Source organism: Pan troglodytes, chromosome 12 (assembly GCF_028858775.2).
Source record: "Pan troglodytes isolate AG18354 chromosome 12, NHGRI_mPanTro3-v2.0_pri, whole genome shotgun sequence".
NCBI lineage: Eukaryota > Metazoa > Chordata > Mammalia > Primates > Hominidae > Pan > Pan troglodytes.
Genome location: NC_072410.2, coordinates 23,756,239 through 23,779,438, shown reverse-complemented (window position 1 = coordinate 23,779,438; position 23,200 = coordinate 23,756,239). Strand labels below are relative to the sequence as shown.

Sequence of the window (23,200 nt, the reverse complement as noted above, 5' to 3'; positions counted from 1 at the left end):
TTAGACCATCCTGGCTAACATGGTGAAACCCCATCTCTACTAAAAATACAATAATTAGCCGGGCATGGTGGCGGGCACCTGTAGTCCCAGCTACTCGGGAGGCTGAGGCAGGAGAATGGCGTGAACCCAGGAGGCGGAGCTTGCAGTGAGCGGAGATCGCACCACTGCACTCCAGCCTGGGCGACAGAGTGAGACTCTGTCTCAAAAAACCAACAAAAGCAGTAGTTTTTCTTTTGACTGGAAAACTTTTAATGGGAAAATTGACACAACTTTTTTTTTTGAGACGGAATTTCACTCTTGTTGCCTAGGCTGGAGTGCAATGACACGATCTCAGCTCACTGCAACCTCCTCTTTACAGGTTCGAGTGATTCTCCTGTCTCAGCCTCCCAAGTAGCTGGGATTACAGGAGCCCGCCACCATGCCCGGCTAATTTTTGTATTTTTAGTAGAGATGGGGTTTCGTCATGTTCGCCAGGCTGGTCTCGAACTCCTGACCTCAGATGATCCATGCACCTCAGCCTCCCAAAGTGTTGGGATTACAGGCGTGAGCCACCGTGCCCAGCAACTTTTTTAAATGCTAGCATTTTTATTATCTGGATATATTTGAGGAGGAACACCATGAAAGTACCTTCATAGCTTTTAATTCTTTAGAGTTCTTGGAGTATAACTACCTATATTTTTGTATTTTATCCTACTAATACCCCCTAAAGTGGACATCATTCTCATTAACTCCATCTTGTAGAAGTGAAATTAGCTACAGAACTTACGTGGGTGTTAGTTCATTCTGATTGTTAGAACTTCATATAGGCATCTGTTGGATACCAGCCACTCAGGTACCATGGATTTAGAGATACATTAGGTACAGGATTGCCCTTTTGCTGCTGACAGTATCCTTCTGTCTTACTGTATTCCTCAGGACATCTGAGACCAACATCAGTATTGCAGACTTCTCAGGAGGCCATCTGTGAGTTATTCTGAGCTATTCTAGTTACCAAAGTGCTCAGGATGCCTTGATGCCTGTAGAACTTAGCCTGCTGCTGGCATCGGCCTTGGCCCATTATGGTCCTTGAATTCTGGTTGGGTTTTGCTCGTCATCACCACAGGGAATTGTTTTTTCATTTCAATGCTTTGCCTTTATTCTTTTTGGTAGATGACAATGAAGGAGACAAAAAGAAGAAAGATAAGAAGAAAAAGAAAGGAGAAAAGGAAGAAAAAGAGAAAGAGAAGAAAAAAGGACCTAGCAAAGCCACTGTTAAAGCTATGCAAGAAGCTCTGGCTAAGCTTAAAGAGGAAGAAGAAAGACAGAAGAGAGAAGAGGAAGAACGTATAAAACGGCTTGAAGAATTAGAAGCCAAGCGTAAAGAAGAGGTATGTTTTCATGAAGTTGGTAACATTGATATTGTGTTTAACTTAAAATCTGTTCTCTGTAAAATATCTTTAATCTTCTAATTCTGAAAATTTCATAGTTGCATGGTAATTCAGTTATATTATTGTTCCGATACAAATAATAAGATGAAGAGGTACAGCACATCTTATCTTTATTTTCTCAAGAACAGATTGCTCGATACATAAGTTGCTTATGTATCATTGCCAATAATCTGATGTGATATTAATTAATAATCATGTATAACATTTAAAATACTTTGATTTGGAATCTCCTAACATAATACTTTGCATGTGTCTCAAGAGATTTATTTGAAGTCTGGATTGTTTACATTTGAATTTTATAGTTCATTAAATGAATACAGGTTTTGTCTGACATGTACTCTTTTATAGGAACGATTGGAACAAGAAAAAAGAGAAAGGAAAAAGCAAAAAGAAAAAGAAAGAAAAGAACGCTTGAAAAAAGAAGGGAAACTTTTAACTAAATCCCAGAGAGAAGCCAGAGCCAGAGCCGAAGCTACTCTTAAACTCCTACAAGCTCAGGGTGAGTGGTACTCTTCATTAACTGAATGGTCAGAGAGCTCTGCACATGCAGTTATATCCCTTAATGTTCAGAAGGAGAATGGAATTTGCATCAGGACAGTTCCTATGAAAAATCTGTGAAAAAGTTCAGTAAAACGTAAGGAATAGATGATGTCATTTCATTGTTTAGGAAGATGACATCTACATGAGGATAAAAATTTATATGTAAATGATAGTATGTCTAAATAAGTTATCCTCCCACAAACAAGAATAGTGATAATAATAGAATGAGTCCCTGTGTACCTATCAGCCAGCTTCAACAATTAGGACCATTTGACATTCTTGTTTTGTACCTCTCCATCTACTTTTTATCCTAGCGTGTTTTAAAGTGAATCCTAAAAAATAAAAAAGAAATACAGTGATTCCCAGACAGCATATTAGTTTGCCCACATGACCACGGTGAAAAAGTACTCATGACCATTGTTTTTAACCCTTTCCTTACTTTCTGATGCAACAAGATATCCCAGGTTCATCTTGCATGGGCTGAGACCTGGAATTGGTTGTTTATCCAAAGAGCTTTTGTTCCTTTTAGAGGGTAATAGTGTTTAGAGATCACAACTGGGCATATAATTTATTACTTTTTTGAAAGGTAAGGTGATTTAAAATAGTGTCTTTGCTCCAATGAGAAGAATATATTGGGACCTCTCTTAAATTTCCTGTTCCTATATTCCCTAGATTTTTATATTACAGTCATTTTGGTGTTTATGCTATAATTACAGTAATAGCTACCATTTATTGTGTGCTTAGTGTGTAACTGATGCTACAATGTCTTTGACATTGTCTATTTTTCCCTCATAAAAAAATCTTATAGCTATTTTTACTTCCGTCATATAGATGAAGAAATGGTGGTTCAGAGTGTAAACAGCTTACCCAAGGCCACAGAGCTGAAATTTAAGCTGGTCTGTGCAACTTTTTCTTACGCATATGTTCAGCTAGGAGCATTAGATGTGAAGAAACCCAGTACTTAGATTTTAGAAAGTTTTATTCTTAATGGAGAATATAGCTTTTGTAAAATTTTAAATGAAATTAGGTACAAACTTGAATATAGTTAGCATTCATACATCAGATTTCATTGGTGACTATTGGAGAGGCTAAAAGCACCCATGAAGAAATTCAGATGGGACCAAGCAGGGAGTAATTTGCCAGTCTCAAAGATGCTGTTTTAAGGAGCAGTTAGACTTGTAGTTATGGAAATTACAGTGTAGAATGGTGGACTTTTAGCATCAGTCTTTAGCATTAGGCTTGTAAGAGATGATCTCTCAAGTGGCATCCCTGACGCTGGTCTCTTACTCTTCATAGTGTTGTCCAGTGTTTACCATCTTATTAGTTCCCTATTGTCTACTAATAAGAATCCAAATTCCTTAGCTTGACATTCAAGGTTCCCCCCCACCCACAGCCCACTCATGTGAGTCATCTCATTAAAAGATCCTACAGTGTTGTTTCATCATATGTTTGAAAGACAGCTGCTTGCCACATTTATTACCTAGAATATTGTAAAACTTAGTCATTGAGCTAAAAATGTACTCTCAGAGAGTGTAGGCATCTGCAGGTGTTTTCATATAATTACTCTGAAATGTGCAGCAGGTTAACTTTTCAGTCATCCTTTAGCCTGTGACTACTAAGCATATATACACACACACACATATATGAGTACTTTATCAATAATTTGTAATAAACTCATTTCAGGCAAAGAGCTTCTTCAAGAACTTGATTGGTTATGTCTCAGTTTGCAAAGTGAATGGAATGTCTAAACACTACAAGTCTTGGTGTTGATTCCAAGTACAGCAGCTTATTTGAGAGTCTGAGACTAGAGCAGTAGTCAGTTGATTAAGTCTAGGGTGTTATTGGGACCACCCTTCAGGTAATCCAGCCTACAGTTTCCCCTCAGGCCCATGCTTTTCATCTTAGTAGGTGTAGGCTGCTAGGCAAGGAAAACTTTAATCAAAGTGATGATCTCTGCATTCTCAGCTGGCTTTATCCTCTTTCTTTGGTTTGTTTAATGTATTCGTCTTACCAGTCATAGCTATGGTTTTACCATTCTAGCCATTCTTCAGTACATGCATAACACACATCCATATACATTCCTACTTTAGAGATAACATTTTTAGTCATTTTCCTTTATTAGTGACTTCATTCAAAATCCCATGGTATACAATTTCTGTTGTCTTTATTCTAAGGCTTCTGCCCATAGTGAGAGACTGGGTCAGTAATCCAGTAATCTGTAGATTCAGTTCAATCCCAGTCAAAATCACAGCATGGTATTTTGTAGCTATCTGTCAACTAGTTCTAAAATGGATATGAAGAGACCAGAGAGTTAGAATGGCCAAAATATGTTTGAAAAAGGAGAACAAACTTAGAATACCTGATTTCAAGACTTAGTATAAAGCTATAGGAATTAATACAGTGTGATATTGCCAGAAAGATAGACAAACAGATAAATAGTCTATACATGGTTAGTATATAGGTGAAAGGTAATTCAGTGGATAAAATACAGTATTTGTAGCAAGTGGTACTAGAACAATTGGACATCTGTATGCAGAAAAACCCAAAACCAGTTTTAATCCCCACTGTATAAAAATTGACCCAAATGGGTATCATATGTAAATGTAAAATATACAATAATACTTTCAGAGGAAAACATAGGAGGATATCTTGTGTTAGGCAGAGTGCTTAGATAGGACTCTAAACCATAAAAGGAAAAAAGATACATTTTGAGAAAGACCAGTTCAGAACTTTTCTCTGCAAAAGACACTGTCAAGAGAATTCCAAGACAGTACCTCCAAGTCAGATATCTGAGAAAGAATTAACATCCAAAATATATAAAGACCTCTCAAAATTCAACTATAAGAAAACCAATAAGTTCATTTAAAAATGGGCAAAAGGTATCAACAGACACTTTCACCAGAAAGCTATACGCATCTGAAAAGAATGTTCTAAAAAAAGAGAAACCTTTACCACTTTCAGAGCAGTTGAAACTCTTTTTTTTTTTTCTCTCTTTTTTTGAGACAGAGTTTCGCTATTGTCCAGACTGGATTGCAGTGGCGCAATCTCAGCCCACTGCAACCTCTGCCTCCCAGGTTCAAGTGATTCTCCTGCCTCAGCCTCCTGAGTAGCTGGGATTATAGGCACCCACCACCACAATATATATATTTTTTAGATAATACAATTTTTTGTATTTTTAGTAGAGATGGGGTTTCACCATGTTGGCCAGGATGGTCCTGGACTCCTGACCTCAGGTGATCCACCCACCTCGGCTTCCCATAGTGCTGGGATTACAGGCGTGAGCCATTGCGCCTGGCCAAAACTCTTCTGCATTATTGGTGGGAATGCAAGATAGTATAGCCACTTTGGAAAACAACTGGCTGTGTCTTTATAAAAATTAAGGTCATATTTACCTTATGTTTCATCATTCACACTACAAAATATTTGCCCAAGAGAAATGTTCACACAGAAACCTGTCTGAAAATGTTCATACCTGCTTTATTCATAATTGCAAAAAACCAGAAACAACTCAAATGTCCTTCAGCTGTTGAATGGATAAGCAAACTGATATATCCATACAATGGAATGCTGCCCAACAATGAAAATAAACGAAGTATTGACATGTGCAGCAGAGTGAGTGACTCTCAAATCCATTATGATGATAGAGGCCAGACTGTAAGATTCCATTTATGTGACATTTTAGAAAAAGCAAATCTTTTGGTTGGAGAACAGATCAGTGGTTACCAGAGGCTAAGAAGGTAAGGAGGGTTTGATTACATGGAGCAGCACAGGGTGATGGAGTGATGGAGCTTTTCTGCATCTTCATTGTGATGGTGATACACGTATCAAAACTCTCACTGTATGTGAAACGAGGATTTTTACTGTATGTAAATTTTAAAATACCTTATATGTAAAAGATACAAGTTTTTCCATGAATATCCTTTCATATTTTAGGGTATGTGTCTCTGTGGTGAATGAAATGCTATCCTTTAAATAGTACTTCTCAGGTGACATGCAAGTAGTATAAGCCTGAAGTTTTTCATTTTTATCCCTCAGGTGTTGAAGTGCCATCAAAAGACTCTTTGCCAAAGAAGAGGCCAATTTATGAAGATAAAAAGAGGAAAAAAATACCACAGCAGCTAGAAAGTAAAGAAGGTTTGTATACAAAATAGCCTCTAATTTAGGAAATATTTTGTTTGCCTTTCCCCCACAATCTTCGAAACAGTGTCTGTAAAGAAGAAAGGAAAAAATCCAAAATGCATATTGAAACTTATTTTCTAAACTTATTTCTTATTAATGCCATTATTCTCACTTGATTCAAATGACAAGCTAATGGAAAAAGTATTTTACTTTGAAAAATCTGGGTTCTACCCTATGAATATTGTAACTGTTGTTAACTCTGAGAAGTAAAACTACCATTCTTATCTTTTCTTGGTTTCCTTCTTAGCCTTCTGTGATTTTTGTATTTTATTTATTGAGCAGAAAGAGTAGTTTCCTGTGAAACATGTGCCTATATTTAAACATTTTCTAAACTTGAAGAAATAGGTTTGCACAGGCTGGGTACAGTGGCTCACGCCTGTAATCCCAGCACGCTGGGAGGCTGAGGCGGGCGGATCACCTGAGGTCAGGAGTCCAAGACCAGCCTGGCCAACATGATGAAACCCTGCCTCTACTGAAAATAAGAAAATTAGCCTGTCATAGTGGCAGGCGCCTGTAATCCCAGCTACTTGGCAGGCTGAGGCAGGGAGAATTGCTTGAACCCGGGAGGTGGAGGTTGCAGTGAGCTGAGATTGTACCACTGCACTCTAGCCTGGGTGACAGAGCGAGACTCCATCTCAAAAAAAAAAAAAATAAATAGGTTTACACTACTGTTTTTTATTCAGTACTTAATGGAGTATCTTAACAGAAATTATACACCAAAAAAAATATTATCTTGGTTTCTGCCCCTTTTTCAGTGTCTGAATCAATGGAATTATGTGCTGCTGTAGAAGTTACGGAACAAGGAGTACCAGAAAAGGAAGAGACACTACCTCCTGTTGAACCAGGCGGGTAGTGTTATCTGATTATTTAATTAGTGAATTCTTATTAAATAGTGTTGGTGTGTCATAAGTTGTCTTAGTTATTATAAATAGTTGGGGAGAACCAAATAAGTATCTGGCTGGATGGGCCCTCTTTCTTCATAGTTCTTTCTTTTCTATTTCTTTTCATTTCTACTTTGAATAAGTATCCAAGTGAGACTTGAATCAGTTGTGTTCTTTTCAGCAGTGTTAGAAAATGTTTTGTAGAAAGGATACACTTTGGGAGGGTGAGGCAGATGGATCATGAGATCAGAAGATCAAGACCATCCTGGCTAACACGGTGAAACTCCATCTCTACTAAAAATACAAAAAATTAGCCGGGCGTGGTGGTGGGTGCCTGTAATCCCAGCTACTTGGGAGGCTGAGGCAGGAGAATTGCTTGAACCTGGGAGGCGGAGGTTGCAGGGAGATTTCAGTGAGCCTAGGTTGCGCCATTGCACTCCAGCCTGGGCGACAGAGCAAGAGTCCATCTCAAAAAAAAAGGAAGAAAGGATAGTAGGTTTTGGATTTTCTCTGATGCTTTTATTTATGAGTCAGAAATCTCAAAAAAAGATCTGAAGGTCTTCATTTAATGCTTCAGAAGCAAATTGGAAGGATTTTTAACTAGAACTTTTTAAGAACCACAAAAATTGGCATTTTTAGACCTTCCTAAAGGTCGGCTTCTATTTACAATAATCAGAGAATTCAACTTACTCATTGTGGGGTATCTGTGTATATGTTGAGGAGTTGGGGAAAAATCTCTGGTTTTAAAAAAAAAACATTGTTCTAACTCTTAAGACTAGATATTGATGGGAGAGCTGGGGCCGCCTAAATGTATGTTTGGTATTCAAGAGAATCCCCAGCGATTAAAGATAGGATCAGGAATGGGAAAAGCCTTTAGAGAATACTAAGCCTGATTTACATTGGTGAATTATATTATTGATAGTTCCTTTCCTTCCTTTTTCTCTTTTCTCTTCTGAGCGAATAGGATCATCTCACCTGGGTAGACCTCAGCCTAGCACTGATATGATGAGATTAGAGAAATTTAGATTGATATGCTTAATAGCAGTCCACTATTTTAGATCGTATTTTTAGCACCAGAAAGAATTGCTAATTTAGATGGATGTTTTGGGTACCTGAGTCTCATTTCCTCCTCAAGATAACTTATGCAGGCTTGTTAGTAAATAATGATTATTTCAGGGAAGCAGGTACCACATGTCCTACCCATCATCTTACTTTCATTTAAGAATAGTTGTGCCTGGTTAGATTTCAGTAAAGAAAAGCATTCTTGTTAAGAAGAGTATTAGGTCTTTAATGTCTAAATAATATTCAGAATTTTAGCTTTCTGGCTGTTTTGGGGTTATGAGCACAGCATTGACCCAGAGTGATGGTGGTAGTTTTGTACCTTCAACTTCAGAATTTAAGTATATTTAAATACCTGTAAAGGTTAAAAGCAAAATAATAAATTCCTTGCATAAAGTATGAGTTGGATGATCAAAAAGAAGATATATATGAAATTTCATTTGTTTTCAAGAACTGAGTATATTCATGTAGCTTTTTCAAGATCTAAAGAAACATTTAAATTAATTAAATTAATGAAACAATTAGCTTGAATGTAAAATTGGTTAAGTTTAATATGTTGACAGTAGTAGGAAATGGAAGCATTTAAGTAATAGTAAATTATAACATGCTAGCTATATTAAAAAGATAGTTCTGGCTGGGCGTGGTGGCTCAAGCCTGTAATCCCAGCACTTTGGGAGGCCGAGGCGGGCGGATCACAAGGTCAGCAGATCGAGACCATCCTGGCTAACACGGTGAAACCCCGTCTCTACTAAAAATACAAAAAATTAGCTGGGCACGGTGGCGGGCATCTGTAGTCCCAGCTACTTGGGAGGCTGAGGCAGGAGAATGGCGTGAACCCGGGAGGCAGAGCTTGCAGTGAGCCGAGATCACGCCACCGCACTCCAGCCTGGGCGACAGAGCAAGACTCCGTCTCAAAAAAAAAAAAAAAAGATAGTTCTAAAGATAATAGCTGCATACATATTTTTTTACATAATTAAAACATTCTTTTTTTATGTCAGAGCGTAATTTTTTACTTTTTTCTAAAAGACCTTCATATTTCTAAATAATTTTTGTGTCTTAAATGCAAATTTTTACTTACAGAAGAAGAAGAAGATACTGAGGATGCTGGATTGGATGATTGGGAAGCTATGGCCAGTGATGAGGAGACAGAAAAAGGTGAATACCTCATAAGCACACACTGATACATCCAGTGGTTATTAGAAATGAATGATATATATTTAAATGAATAGTCTTTTGATTATGAAAGCCATATGAACATTTCTGGGGATAGGGATAAGTCTCTTGTTCTCTCCTTTGCCATGGTTTCTAAGTCCTCAAGTGGATCTTCATTTTATGAATGAGTGGTTCCTCAGAATGTTATTTGTAAGATAGCTGCCTAAGGTTTAGAATGCATTTTTTCAGAGTGATGATGTTACAAATAGGGTTGTTACTAAAGCTGACCTACAAAAAGCACTGTTAACTTAAAAGGTAATGAGATAAATACTATAGTTCCTGATAAGTATGAATAGAAAGTAAACGTTTTTGTCATTGTTTCCCCTTCTTTATTACTGAAATCTCTACTTCGAGATTTAATTTCCTGTTAATTTTACTAACTTACTGATAATGATATCTGGCTCTTTGATTTTTTTCAGCCTCCCCCCATCTTTGTTTTTAAAGCTATACCTTTTTCTTTAAGCATGGCTTTAGTCAAATTCTGTAAGTTCTGATATGTTGATATTTTCTCATTTTCATTTTGATGTATTAAGTTTTACAAGATTTATTTAGTGTATTTCTTTTTTTTGAGATGGAGTTTCACACTTGTTGCCCAGGCTGGAGTGCAGTGGCGCAATCTCGGCTCACAACAACCTCCACCTCCCGGGTTCAAGCCATTCTCTTGCCTCAGCCTCCGGAGTAACTGGGATTACAGGCATGCGCCACCACGCCCAGCTAATTTTGTATTTTTAGTAGAGATGGGGTTTCTCCATGTTGGTCAGGCTGGTCTCGAACTCCCGACCTCAGGTGATCCGCCCGCCTTGGCCTCCCAAAGTCCTGGGATTATAGGTGTGAGCCACCACACCCCGCCTAGTGTATTTCTTAATTTACAAAAATGGGCATTTTCTAATTGTCTTTTGTTACTTCATTGTGATCAGAGAACATACATGATTCTATCCTTTGAAATATGTTGATTATTGCTATACAACCTAGCATGGTCAGTTATTGTAAGTGTTTCATGTTTGGAAAGAATTTATATTCTGCAGTAGTTGGATGCCTTGCTTTCTATATTTAGGTCAAGTTTGCTAATCATTTTGTTCAAGTCTTTTATAGCGTTCTGAGGGTTTTTTTGTTTTTGCTTTTGTTTTTTTTCTGATCTGTTTTTTCTCTCTGTTACTGGGACCAATGCCTTAAAATCTCCCATCATGATTGTAGATTGTCTATTTCTCCTGAGTTCTGTTAATTTTTGCTTTATGTATTTTTATGCTGTGTCATTAGGTAAACACAATCTTGTATCTTTCTAATGAATTGACTTTTATCAATTATATATATATTTCTAACAATGCCTTTTGATATAAAAGTCTACCTAAAATTCATATAGGTACACGAGCTTTGATTTACATGATCTTTTTCTATCTTTATGACTCTTTTTGTATCCGTAAATAGCATTATCTTAGTCCATTTGTTCTGCTGTAACAAAATACCACAGACTCAGTAGTACTAAAGAACAGAAATGTGTTTCTCACAGTTCTGGAGGCTGGGAAGTCCAAGATCAAGGCACCAGCATTGGTGTCTGGTAAAGGCTGCTGTCTGCTTCCAAGATGGCACCTTGGTGCTACATCCTCCAGAGGGAAGGATGGCTGTGTCTTCACATGATGGAAGGGAGGGAAGGGCAAGAGGAGCAAACTCTCTTTGAAGGCACTTTTCTGCGGGCGTGAATCTATTTATGAGAGTGACTTAATCACTCCCCGAAACCTTCCCCACCACCCTCCTACCTCCTACCAGCAAAATGGGGATTATGTTTTAAACATGAATTTTAGAAGGGACACCATTTACAAATCACAGCTAGGATCTAGTTGAGATTTTTTCAATCCAGTTTGTCAATCTTTATATTTTACCTAGAGTACTTAGCCTGTTCATTAAATGTAACATTTGGTGTAATTAATGAAGTATATTGATTTTAAACATTTCATCTTACTAAGTCGTTTTTTGTTCTGCCTGGTTCTTTTTCTCTCCTTTCTAATCATCTTTTGGTTACTGGGTTTTTAAAATTTTATTTTTTTTTCCTTTCATGAGCTTAGCAGTTGTATACTTTTCAAACAACTTTTTAGTGATTAAGAAAATTTTTAGCAAGTACCTTTGAACTAACAATGTCTGATGTTATCCTCTAACAATGCAGGGACTTTAGAGTACTTGAATGACATTTACCCAATACTCTATTTAGATATCATTGCTCTCGGCCGGGCATGGCGGCTCACACCTGCAATCCCAGCACTCTGGGAGGCCGAGGTGGGCGGATCACTTGAGATCAGGAGTTTGAGATTAGCCTGGCCAATGTGGCAAAACCCCACCTCTACTAAAACTAGAAAATTTAGCTGGGCATGGTGGCGTGCGCCTGTAATCCTAGCTACTCAGGTGACTGAGGCATGAGAATCGCTTGACCCCGGGAAGCAGAGGTTGCAGTGAGCTGAGATTGCGCCACTGCATTCCAGCCTGGGCGACAGAGCGAGACTCTTACCTTAAAAAAAAAAAAAAAAAAGATATAATTTTTCTCATTTCTTTTCATTATCTATTTAAAACCTCAATTAGCTTATATTTTATATAGTCAATACTTATTATTTATAAGTTTACCCACATTCTTAACATTTTGTTGCGCTTCGTTTCCTGCATCTTGTACCTTCCATTTGAGATCATTTCTTCCTATCTGAAGAACACTTTAGAGTTTTTTTTAGTATGGATCAGTTAATAAGACATTCTATTTTGCTTTCTGAAAACATCTTTATTGCATCTTCATTCTTTAGTTTTATATGTTTACTGAGTGAGGAATTATTGGTTGAAGTTTAACACTTTGAAGTTATTATTCCCTTGCCCTGCCTTTCATTGTTCCTGTTGAGAAGTCAGGTATCAGCCTAAATTTTTCATATGGTCTTGCTTTTCAGCAGTTTTATCATGACGTACCCAGAATAGGCTTTTTAAAAATATATTCTACTTGTTGAGCTATATTAATATATGGTTTTATGTTTTTATCAGTTTTATGTTAGGAGTCATTTTCTCCCTCAGAATTCCAATGATGTCTCTGATAGGCCCTCTTATTGTATCATTGTTTCCTATTTTCTTTTCTGTATTTTCCACCTAGTGAGTCTCTGTGGTTCATTCTGGATTGCTTCTCTTGACTCTCTTCTAGGTCACTGATTTTCTCCTTGGCTCTTTCTATTCTGAGGTTAGATCCATCTTTTGAGTTCTCAATTTCATTTGTTATATTTTTCAGTTTTAGTATTTCCATTTAACTTTTTTTTATAGTTTTAATTCACCTTCTAAAATTTTAACTTTGTCTTTTGCTTCTGACTGAATGTTAGAAGCACAGTCATTTTAAAATTTTGATTTTATGACTTTATTAAAGTCCTTTTGGTGTTTTATATGTTGGTTCTTCTCACGTAAATTGTTTTCTCATGTGCCTTGCTATTTTTATAGCTGGATATTTTGCTTGGAGAAGTAATTTGAGGTCAAGGATGATGTTTTCTTTTCTCCAGAGCTAATTTATGTGTTACTTCCACAAGGTACCTGAGTGAACTAGCAATATGGAATAATCTTATTCTAGATTTAGAATCCAGAGGATCTGAAGGTGATCTGCCAATAATGGGGAGATCCTGTTTATTTCTTATTCATCCTTATTCCTAGGGTACAGCTCTTCATGATTGTACCCCACAGTAAGGGTGTAACCCAATGTCTGCTCACTGCACCCCACTGAATTCTTAGTATTTTGGTAGGTCTGGACTCCCAGTGCAGCTTAGCCTTTCATCTGCCTCTTCCCGAATCAACAAATGACCATAAGGGGAAAGTGGTACTAAAGACTGTTCCACCTCCTTGAGTTTTGTTCTCCCATGGATTCTGTCTTACTAATGCTGACTTCAGTATGGATTACTGCCTCAAGGTTTTACTGTTAAGTGACAGACTTCGTTTTAGCATATAGACAAACACCTTGCATTTATGATGTATGAAAACACCATGTTACTGCCTTAAATATAAGTTGAGCCTCTGAAATTCAAAAATCTGAAATCTGAAATGCTCCAAAATCAAGTTTGAGCACCACTACGTGACGCTCAAAGGATATGCTCATTGGAGCATTTCATATTTCAGGTTTTTCCGATTTCAGATGCAAATATTCCAAATTAAAAAAAATATGAAGTAAGTATAGAATGCACATATTCCAAATTTTAAAAAATCTGAAACAGTTCTGGTCCAGGCATTATCTCCTTCCCTTACTTTAAAGCAGGCTTGTCCAATCTGCAGCCTGTGGGCCACATGCAGCCCAGGATGGCTTTCAGTGTGGCCCAGCACAAATTTGTAAACTTTCTTAAAACGTGAGACTTTTTTTTGTGATTTTTATTTTTAAGCTGATCAGCTATTGTTAGTGTTAGTGTGTTAGTGTATTTTATGTGTGGCCCAAGACAGTTCTTCTTGTAATGTGGCTCAGGGAAGCCAAAAGATTGGACACCCCTGCTTTAAAGTCTCTTATCTTGATATAAATCTATCATATTAATGTTTATTTATTTAAAAATATATTTGCTTTCGTAGTAGAAGGAAACACAGTTCATATAGAAGTAAAAGAAAACCCTGAAGAGGAGGAGGAGGAGGAAGAAGAGGAAGAAGAAGATGAAGAAAGTGAAGAAGAGGAGGAAGAGGAGGGAGAAAGTGAAGGCAGTGAAGGTGATGAGGAAGATGAAAAGGTGTCAGATGAGAAGGATTCAGGGAAGACATTAGATAAAAAGCCAAGTAAAGAAATGAGCTCAGATTCTGAATATGACTCTGATGATGATCGGACTAAAGAAGAAAGGGCTTATGACAAAGCAAAACGGAGGATTGAGGTATTTATTTTACCGTTTCTCTCTACTTTTCTTCCCACTCCTCTGTGATGATTAAAACAGTACTCTACAACTAAAGGCTTTGAACAGCACTTTATGTATTCTCAAGAATAGAACACCGTTCGGTTTTTGTAATGTTGAAATATTATTGGCCTTCGATACTGGTCTTACTCAAGGACCCCCTCTCCCCGCTCTTACCTAAGATTGAATGGTGTGACTACTTCATTTTTTTCTTGTTTTCTCCAAATTTTAATGTACTCTTTGAGTGATAGTTTATAAGTATGCAGAGGTATTCTGAGCATATGCCCTCTGCTTATAAACATCAGTTATGTGTTTGCCTCACATATTTAGGTTAGTCACCATGAGGCATCTGATCACTATAGTTATATAAATCTGGTGGGTTGATGAGGCTTCTATTTAGTAAAGTCCGATACCTGATAGACTTTCTGTATTTTTCCTACTTAATGCAGTAGATTTCAGTAGGCTTCAAGAGAAAGTTTTCTTTAGTTCTGTCAGCTTAATGTAAATAATACATTAAAATCTAGTTTGCTTGAGGATATTAAACTATTTTAAAGCTAAAAACTATTTTAGCTTTCCTTTTTGTGTATTATTAATTTTTTAATTTTTTGTTTTACTACCTATATATCAACATTTGCTTTTTCTCCTGTAAAGTCGAGGTATGGATAAATTGTCTAAATTTCTAAAGGACTAAGAGGATTTGTTATTCTAAATTAGGGTTTCTCAGCCCTGGCACTATTAAAATTTGGGGGCCAGATAATTCTTTGTTTTTGGGGACAGGGACTGTTCTCTTCCTTGTATGATACCAAACAACATCTTGGCCTTTGCCTACTAGATGCCTGTAGTATTCTTCCCCACCTGGCACCTCAGTTATGACTGTCTTTTCCCGTAGCACCTACTCCCACCAGCTCCCTTGCCATATACCCATGTTCGAGAGAGTGATGGAATATCTGTACTGTGCTTGCTGATTAACAAACAAAATAAGTATAAAGCAGAAGAGTTTCTCAATTATCCTGCTCCCTAGATTAGTTAATGGTAGTGTGTATGAGCTTCATGTTTTTAAAAATAAAGGCCCTAGCCCCCAATATAGTCATATGAGGGGTTAGGGCTTCAAGGTAGGAAGTTTGGGGAAATGTTCAGTCCATAACAAACTTCATGGATCCATAAACCTTGCTACATATTATGATTTTCTGAAATTCACTCCATTCCTGGGTCAGAATCTCCATTGTGGAATGGGGTTTGTATTCTTGTCCTGTCATTGCTTCAGTATACTTAGAATTTCTGAGTCAGTTTGTAACTCATTGCCCTCCAAAAATTTTTAATACTTCACTAAGTGTGGGAGAGAGAGGCAGTTTTCAGCCATATCAAATAAAGTCATGATGTTTGAATTTGAGTTGTATGTACTGTGAGGTTGTCGGGTACTACTCTTTGCTAGTGATTAAGTCCTACTTTGTGCTCATCCCTGGCATCTCACTTTTGGTATTTTAAAAAGTTTTTCAGTTTCAGTTTCTACCAAAAAATCTAATGTCTAGTACTAGAAATGCAAGTAAAGGGTTCTTACAGAAATGGTTTTTAGATGAAAAATAGTTTTGTAAATGACATTACTTCATAGTTTTTGCTTCAAGTTTATCTAATTTGAATGCCAACTTTACTGTATTTGAGAGGTCATTTCAAAGAAAACCTCCTATTGCTGGCATGTGTTTTTGGTCCTCAGAAAGCTGAAGCATTTAGGTAAATGCAACGGAGAAGCACGTTGTGGTTCAAGGAAAAGCTTTCTCGCTCTTACTGGTGTTCATAAAGTGGTAGAGCCTTGGAAAGTCAGGACATGTTATACTTATTTAAGCTGAAGCTTAAATAAACAGTCTCCTCCTTGAAAGGTTTTATAGCGTTTGTATATTGGATAAAAGTGTGAAATAAATTGCCTTTAAAAATCTTTAAAATTCTTAGGTTCCAGTGAATTTTTTAAAATGTACAAGTTCACCTGTTTTTATATAAATCCTCACACAAATTCAGGGTTGCACTATATAGTCAGTATGATGGGAAGATTGATTCCTTTTCTAGTCATTATATTCCATTAAAGTAACTGTGTACAAAAGTATTCAAAAATTTTGAAATGACACTTTACAATATTCCTATTCGTATTCAGCAGTGCTGCTGTGAAATCTAAACAGGTTTTTCCTTATCCAGAGGTGCTGTGATGGGAATTCGATTGTAAAGTTCACATTATAAATTCCAATTATGTGTAGTCAAATCAACAAAGAACTTGGATGCAGGTTGTAGCATTCTTTTGCCAAGGCAAAATAGAAAATAAGGATAGTGAGGATTTGAAATAATATTTAATTTTTGATTTTTTTTTTTTTAATTTCTAGAAACGGCGACTTGAACATAGTAAAAATGTAAATACCGAAAAGCTAAGAGCCCCTATTATCTGCGTACTTGGGCATGTGGACACAGGGAAGACAAAAATTCTAGATAAGGTAAGAAAGTATTAAATGTATTGATAGAACTTTGAAAATAAGTGAATGGTACCTTATAAAAAAAAAACTTTAGAGACCAATAGGACATATAAGCAATTCTGCTTACAATAAATAAGTTGCTGATTTCTTATTTTTGCTGCTATCTTTTCCATGTTCAAATACCAATCTGTATTTGCTGTCTTCTCATAGCTCCGTCACACACATGTACAAGACGGTGAAGCAGGTGGTATCACACAACAAATTGGGGCCACCAATGTTCCTCTTGAAGCTATTAATGAACAGACTAAGATGATTAAAAATGTAAGTACATTGTATTTCATATATTTTAATCTCTGACAAAAATTAAGATATGAACTATTTCAAACATAGAAAAAGGACAGAGACTAGGATAACAGCTCCATATACTCACCATTCAGAATTAACATGTACTATTTTGCCTATTTTGCTTTAGATCATTCTTTTTAAAGAATAAAACACTACATATTATAGGAGCTCTCACATTCCATTTCCTTCCCTCCCTCTCCCAGAGGCAGCCACTATTCCAAAGTTAGTTTGTCATTTGCCTCCATGCTTTAACACTGATACCATTTATCCCCATAATTTAAAATTTTGTTTCCTTCTCAACTCTTTTTCCCTTCTAATCTAATCAATTTCTTTTCTTTTTCTCCCATATTTTTCTACTTGTTTGGAGGTATTCAGTTTATGTATGTTAAATGTAACACAGTAAGATAAATGTAAAGCTTAAAGAATCAGTATAATACACACCACCCTTCAAGTGTCACCTTTGTTGAGCAATATAACCTTGCAAGCTGCTTCAGAAGCCCTCCAGGTGTAGCTTTCCAATCAAAGATCTCTTCTCCAGCCACAACTTTTTAAGATAATCTCTACCTTTTAATGTGTTAGGAGTTGCAAAATGTTGATACTCGAACTCCATCAGTCATTATTGGATTACTTCTATAGAGAAACGTTACCTAATCTACTATTTGATTATTCAGTGATGGCTTATTTAGGAAAGGCAGAATTAATGCTTGATCCTTTACCTTCTTTTAACCAGCTTTTAAAATAAAAAGTGGCCAATATGATTTTTTTTTTTCTTTTGTTTGCCCTTCATAGAGACAGGGTCTCCCTATGTTGCCCAGGCTGGTCTTGAACTCCTGTGCTCAAGTGATCCTCCCACCTCAGCCTCCCAAAGTGCTGGGATTACAGATGTGAGCCACTGTGCCCAGCCTGATTCTGTTTTGTATTATTATGAACTCATGGATTTAAACATATTTACTGTGCATTAGTCCATTTCAGTTATTATTGTGCTGAGATAGTCCCATCTTTGCCCAGTGGTTGGCTCTTGAATCTTTCTCATACAATTCTGGTTGTCCTAGTTTTGGTTGCATTCATGCTGTCTGATATAGCAGGATGTTCCAGGCTCATGTAATATAGAAACTACCCAGACTGAGAACTGGGCCTTGTTAATAATTCCTCAGTTTCATTATCACAGAGCAGGTGAAAGTGGTAGCTTTGGAACTGAGAAGCAGTAAGTTGAAAAACAAACAGAGCATATGTTATTATATGCTAATGTCTCCTTTTATTCCTTATTGAGTCTTAGTTCTGCATGTAAAAAGAGTCTATGAGTTTGTCTCTCCAGTTTTTGTTTTGTTTCTTTGTGACTGGGTTTTATGAAGCGTGTCTTCTAGTCAATTCCTAAGGAAGGAATTAGAAGAATTAACATTCCTTGAATTTTTGAATATTGAAGAGTTATTTTGTGGCCTTTATACTGGAAAGTCATTGGCCACATATAAAATCCTTGGTTGACATTTTCATTCCTTAAGTATCTTGTGTCCCATTTATTCTCGCATAAAGTATTGCTGTTAAGTTTGATCATCAGCTGAATTTCGTCTTTTTATAAGGCCTATGATCGTTTTACATCTTGATGTTGCTTCTGAGTTTTCCAGTTATGTGGTGTTCTATTATAATATGTAGTAGTGAATTTTTATTTTAGAACAGTTTTCTTGAATTATAGCTTTTCAAATTTATAATTTATTTTCATCCTATTTTAAACAGTATTTCTATGTTTTAGTCACTAGAGGAGAGGGTTCATAACACCTTATTCCACCAGTTGCCGGAACTTGAACTCTTGTTGTTATTTTAGAACGTAAGGAACAAGATTATTATTAGGCCTGTATTAAAGTTCTTGGGAAAACCTTTATATGACAATTGTAATTACTTACTGTTAGTATGTAAGACACTAAAGTGGAAATAATTATGGTGCTCAGTGAACCAGAATGCGGATCTGAAATGTTTTATGTTGCATTATTTTGATGTAGATCAGGATACCAAATTTTGGAAGATCATTTGAAGATTAGCAAAAAGAAAATGTAAATAAGCATAATACAAAAAGGGTGTGTGTGTGTGTGTGTGTGTGTGTGTGTGAAATTAGTTGGTCAGTGTTACTTTTTAGACTAAAAGGGAATGTCCAGATTAGATCTGTTGTAATGTTACTTCCATTCATTTATGTCGTTTTGTCCAGAAAGTCAAGCATTTATGACATTATTTGAATACAACAGGGTATGCATTTACTCTTTAACACTTTTGATCAATGTGGTAAATTTACTTTAAAATGTACTTTTGGGATATATTTGAAGTCAGAATTGCTTTAAAATTGGACCAGATAAATTTTCCCAATGCTGAGAACCACCTCTTGCATGTCAGATTTCTATAGAATATTTCAGATGACTGCCCTGCGATTTGTATCACCACTTACTCAATAATCTGCTCAAACTTGGACTACAGTCATAGTTGTAAGACCTTAAGAAAGGAGATATTTTCTCATTTAGTTATTTTTTTGTTAAAATGCCTTTGGATTTTAATGAAAATACTGACAACTGTACTTTGCTGGTTAACTCACTGTTTCTAAAGCCATTTATATGGAAAAGGGAGTAGTGATACTTTCAGAGTTTTATGGCAAAAGGATTGTTTTGTAAAGAAGCTTTCATGTCTGACTTTCTTAAACTTTGAACTTTTCCCCATTGTTTCTAGTTTGATAGAGAGAATGTACGGATTCCAGGAATGCTAATTATTGATACTCCTGGGCATGAATCTTTCAGGTAAGAGCAATTTGAGTCTTTTCTCATCAAGCAATCTACTTGAAACCATTAAGTCTAAAAGTTCAGCGGAGTCATTAACCTTTGAGTAGTAATTTGATCTCTATAACTACCACTCCACCTTTGTACCTCATTGATTTAGTAATGTTTTCTTTGAATACTTGTTTTTTATAGAGGGAAGTCTTTACTGCTTTAAAAGAGCACCCCCTTAATGTGGAATGCAGAAAACATGCTAATACATGCCAGGCCTATCTCCTGTAAAACCCGTTACAAGTGGAATATTATGCTGTTGTCTCTTGTCCATATTCTTTAACACAGAAAACTTGGTCAGTAAAATTATTAGAAATATTAGTTGGTTCTAAAACTAGCTCATTCCACTTGAGGTCAATTCAAGTGATTGGTAGATGAGCATTTGGCAAGTTAAGGGCTAATAGTATTTGAACAATTTAATACATATACTCTATTTTGTTTGGGTTTTACAAAGAAGTTTAAAAGTTTAAGAAAAGTATTAATTTCAAGATTTTCTACTTATAGATCTTTTCCTTCTTTTCAACAGTAATCTGAGAAATAGAGGAAGCTCTCTTTGTGACATTGCCATTTTAGTTGTTGATATTATGCATGGTTTGGAGCCCCAGACAATTGAGTCTATCAACCTTCTCAAATCTAAAAAATGTCCCTTCATTGTTGCACTCAATAAGGTATGTGTGCCTTCTGAAAAATTAACCTAGGAAAACATGTTTCTTAATTTTTTGTGATTAAAAAAAGTAGTATAATTAACTTACAAGCATAGCTCATTTTATTGTGCTTCACAGATATTGTGTGTGTGTGTGTATTTGTGTATAGTTTTTTTTTTTAAAATACAAATTGTAAGTTTGTAGCAGCCTTGCATCAAGCAAGAGTATTAAGTCTGTTGGTGCCATTTTTCCAACAGCATGTGTTCACTTCTTGTCACATTTTGTTAATTTGCAATATCTCAAACTTTTTCTTGTTACATTTGTTAGGTTATCTGGGATAAATGATCTTTGTTATTTTAATTGATTTGGGGTGCCACAAACCACACCCCTATAAGATGGCACACTTAGTCAATACATGTTGTGAGTGTTCTGACTGCTCCAGCAACCAGCTGTTCCCTTGTCTCTTTCTCTCTCCTTGGGCCTGTTTCCTGAGACAGTATTGAAGTTAGGCCAATTAATAAGATTACAATGACCTGTAAGTGTTCAAGTGAAAGGAGGAGTCACACATAGAATATCAGTCCAGCCACAACACTCCCTTAAGCCAAAGCCTAATCTAAAGCAAGGCCCTCTCTTCAATTCTGTGAAAGTTGAGGAAGGTGAGGAAGCTGTCGAAGAAAAGTTTGAAACCAGTAGAGGTTGGTTCATGAGGTTTAAGGAAAGAAGCTGTTTCTGTAACCTAAAGTTACAAGTTGAAGCAGCAAGTACTGATACAGAAGCTGCAACAAGTTATCCAGAAGCTCTAGCTGAGATGATTGATGAAGATGGCTACACTAAACAACAGATTTTCAATGTAGACAAAAAAGCCTTCTATTGGCAAAAGATGCCATCTTGGACTTTCATAGCTAGAGAGAAATCACTGCCTGGCTTCAAAGCTTCAAAGGTCAGGCTGACTCTCTAGTTAGGGTCTAATGTGGTTGGTGACTTTAAGTTGAAGCCAGTGCTCATTGACCATTCTGAAAATCCTAGGGCCCTTAAGAATTATGCCAAATCCATTGTGTGCTTTATAAATGGAAATATAAAACCTGGATGATAGCACGTCTATTCATAGCATGGTTTGCCGAATATTTTAAGCCCATTGTTGAGACCAACTGCTCAGAGAAAGATTGCTTTCAATATATTACTGCTTGCTAACAGTGCACCTGATTACCCAAGCTCTGATGGAGACACACAAGGAGATTAATGTTGTTTTCGTGCCTGCTAATACAGCATCCATTCTGCAGCTCATGGATCAAGGAGTGTTTTCAACTTTCAAGTATTGTTACTTAAGAAATACATTTTATACGGCTATAGCTGCCATAGATCGAGATTCCTCTGATAGATTTGGGCAAAAGTTGAAAACCTTTTGGAAAGGATTCACCCTTCTGGATGTTATGAAGAACGTTCATGATCCATAAGAGGACAAAATATAAACATTGATAGGAGTTTGGAAGAAGCTGATTTCAACTCTCATGTATGACTTTGAGGAATTCAAGATTTCAGTAGAGGAAGTCACTGCGGATGTGGTAGAAAAATAGCAAGAGAACTGGAATTAGAAGTGGAACCAGAAGATGTAACTGAATTGCTGCAATCTTAAGTAAAACTTGAACAGATGAGAAGCTGCTTCTTATGGGTGGGCAAAGAAAGTGGTTTCTTGAGGTGGAGTCTCCTTCTGGTGAGGGTATTGTGAACATTGTTGAAATGACAAAAAAGAATTTAGGATAGCAATCAACTTAATTGATAAAGCAGTGGCAGGGTTTGAGAGGATTAACTCCAATTTTGAAAGAAGCTCTATTCTGGGTAGAATGCTGTAAGCAGCATTACATGCTACAGATAAATTTCTTTTTTTTTTTGAGACAGAGTTTCGCTCTTGTTGCCCAGGCTGGAGTGCAGTGCTGCAATCTCAGCTCACCGCAACCTCTGCCTTCCGGGTTCAAGCGATTCTCCTGCCTCAGCCTCCCGAGTAGCTGGGATTACAGGCATGCGCCACCACTCCCAGCTAATTTTTTATTTTTGGTAGAGATGGGGTTTCTCCATGTTGGTCAGGCTGGTCTTGAACTTCCGAGCTCAGGTGATCTGCCTGCCTCGGCCTGCCAAAGTGCTGGGATTACAGGCGTGAGCCACTGCGCCCAGCCAATGAATCTTTCATAAAAGGAAGAATCAGTTAATTGATGGGACAGACTTCTTTGCTGTCTCTTTTAAGAAATTGCTACAGCCACCCCAGCCTTTATCAGCTACCATCCTGATGAGTCAGTAGCCATCAACATCGAGGCAAGACCCTCTACCAGCAAAAAGATTATGACTTGTTGAAGAATCAGGTGTTCGTTAGCATTTTTAGCAATATTTTAAAATTAAGGTGTATACATTGCTTTTTTTAAGAAGATATAATGCTATCACACACTTAATAGACTACAATATAGTATAAGCATCTCTTTTAGAAGCACTACTAGGAAACCCCAAAAATTGTGTGGCTTGCTTTATTGTAGTATTAGCTTTACTGCAGTTGTCTGAAACCAAACCTGCAGTATCTGTGAGTTACGCATGTATAAGAAAATGCACCCCATGCTAAGTGTTTATTTTAATTTGTTTTGACAAATTTACAACCACTGTCATTCAGAACATAGACCATCTCCATATTTCCAGAAAAGTTCTCTCATGTTACTTTGCAGTCATTCTGCTGCCCTCCCTAAACTCAAGCTAGTATTGATCTTTCTGTGTCATATGGACTAGTTTTGCCTGTTTTATGATTTCATATAAATGG

At 36.7% G+C, this 23,200-nt stretch overlaps 1 protein-coding gene across 1 annotated transcript in view; it reads left to right on the top strand.

Moving 5' to 3' along the window:
* EIF5B (eukaryotic translation initiation factor 5B) overlaps positions 1-23,200 on the top strand; it is a 62,337-nt gene that overhangs the window by 25,297 nt on the left and 13,840 nt on the right. The window contains exons 5-14 of the mRNA XM_001159759.8: positions 1,150-1,367; positions 1,776-1,926; positions 6,003-6,101; positions 6,902-6,991; positions 9,167-9,241; positions 13,853-14,142; positions 16,527-16,634; positions 16,824-16,934; positions 19,665-19,732; positions 20,286-20,427. Coding sequence (XP_001159759.2) covers positions 1,150-1,367; positions 1,776-1,926; positions 6,003-6,101; positions 6,902-6,991; positions 9,167-9,241; positions 13,853-14,142; positions 16,527-16,634; positions 16,824-16,934; positions 19,665-19,732; positions 20,286-20,427 — 1,352 coding nt within the window. The remainder of the gene's footprint in view (positions 1-1,149; positions 1,368-1,775; positions 1,927-6,002; positions 6,102-6,901; positions 6,992-9,166; positions 9,242-13,852; positions 14,143-16,526; positions 16,635-16,823; positions 16,935-19,664; positions 19,733-20,285; positions 20,428-23,200) is intronic.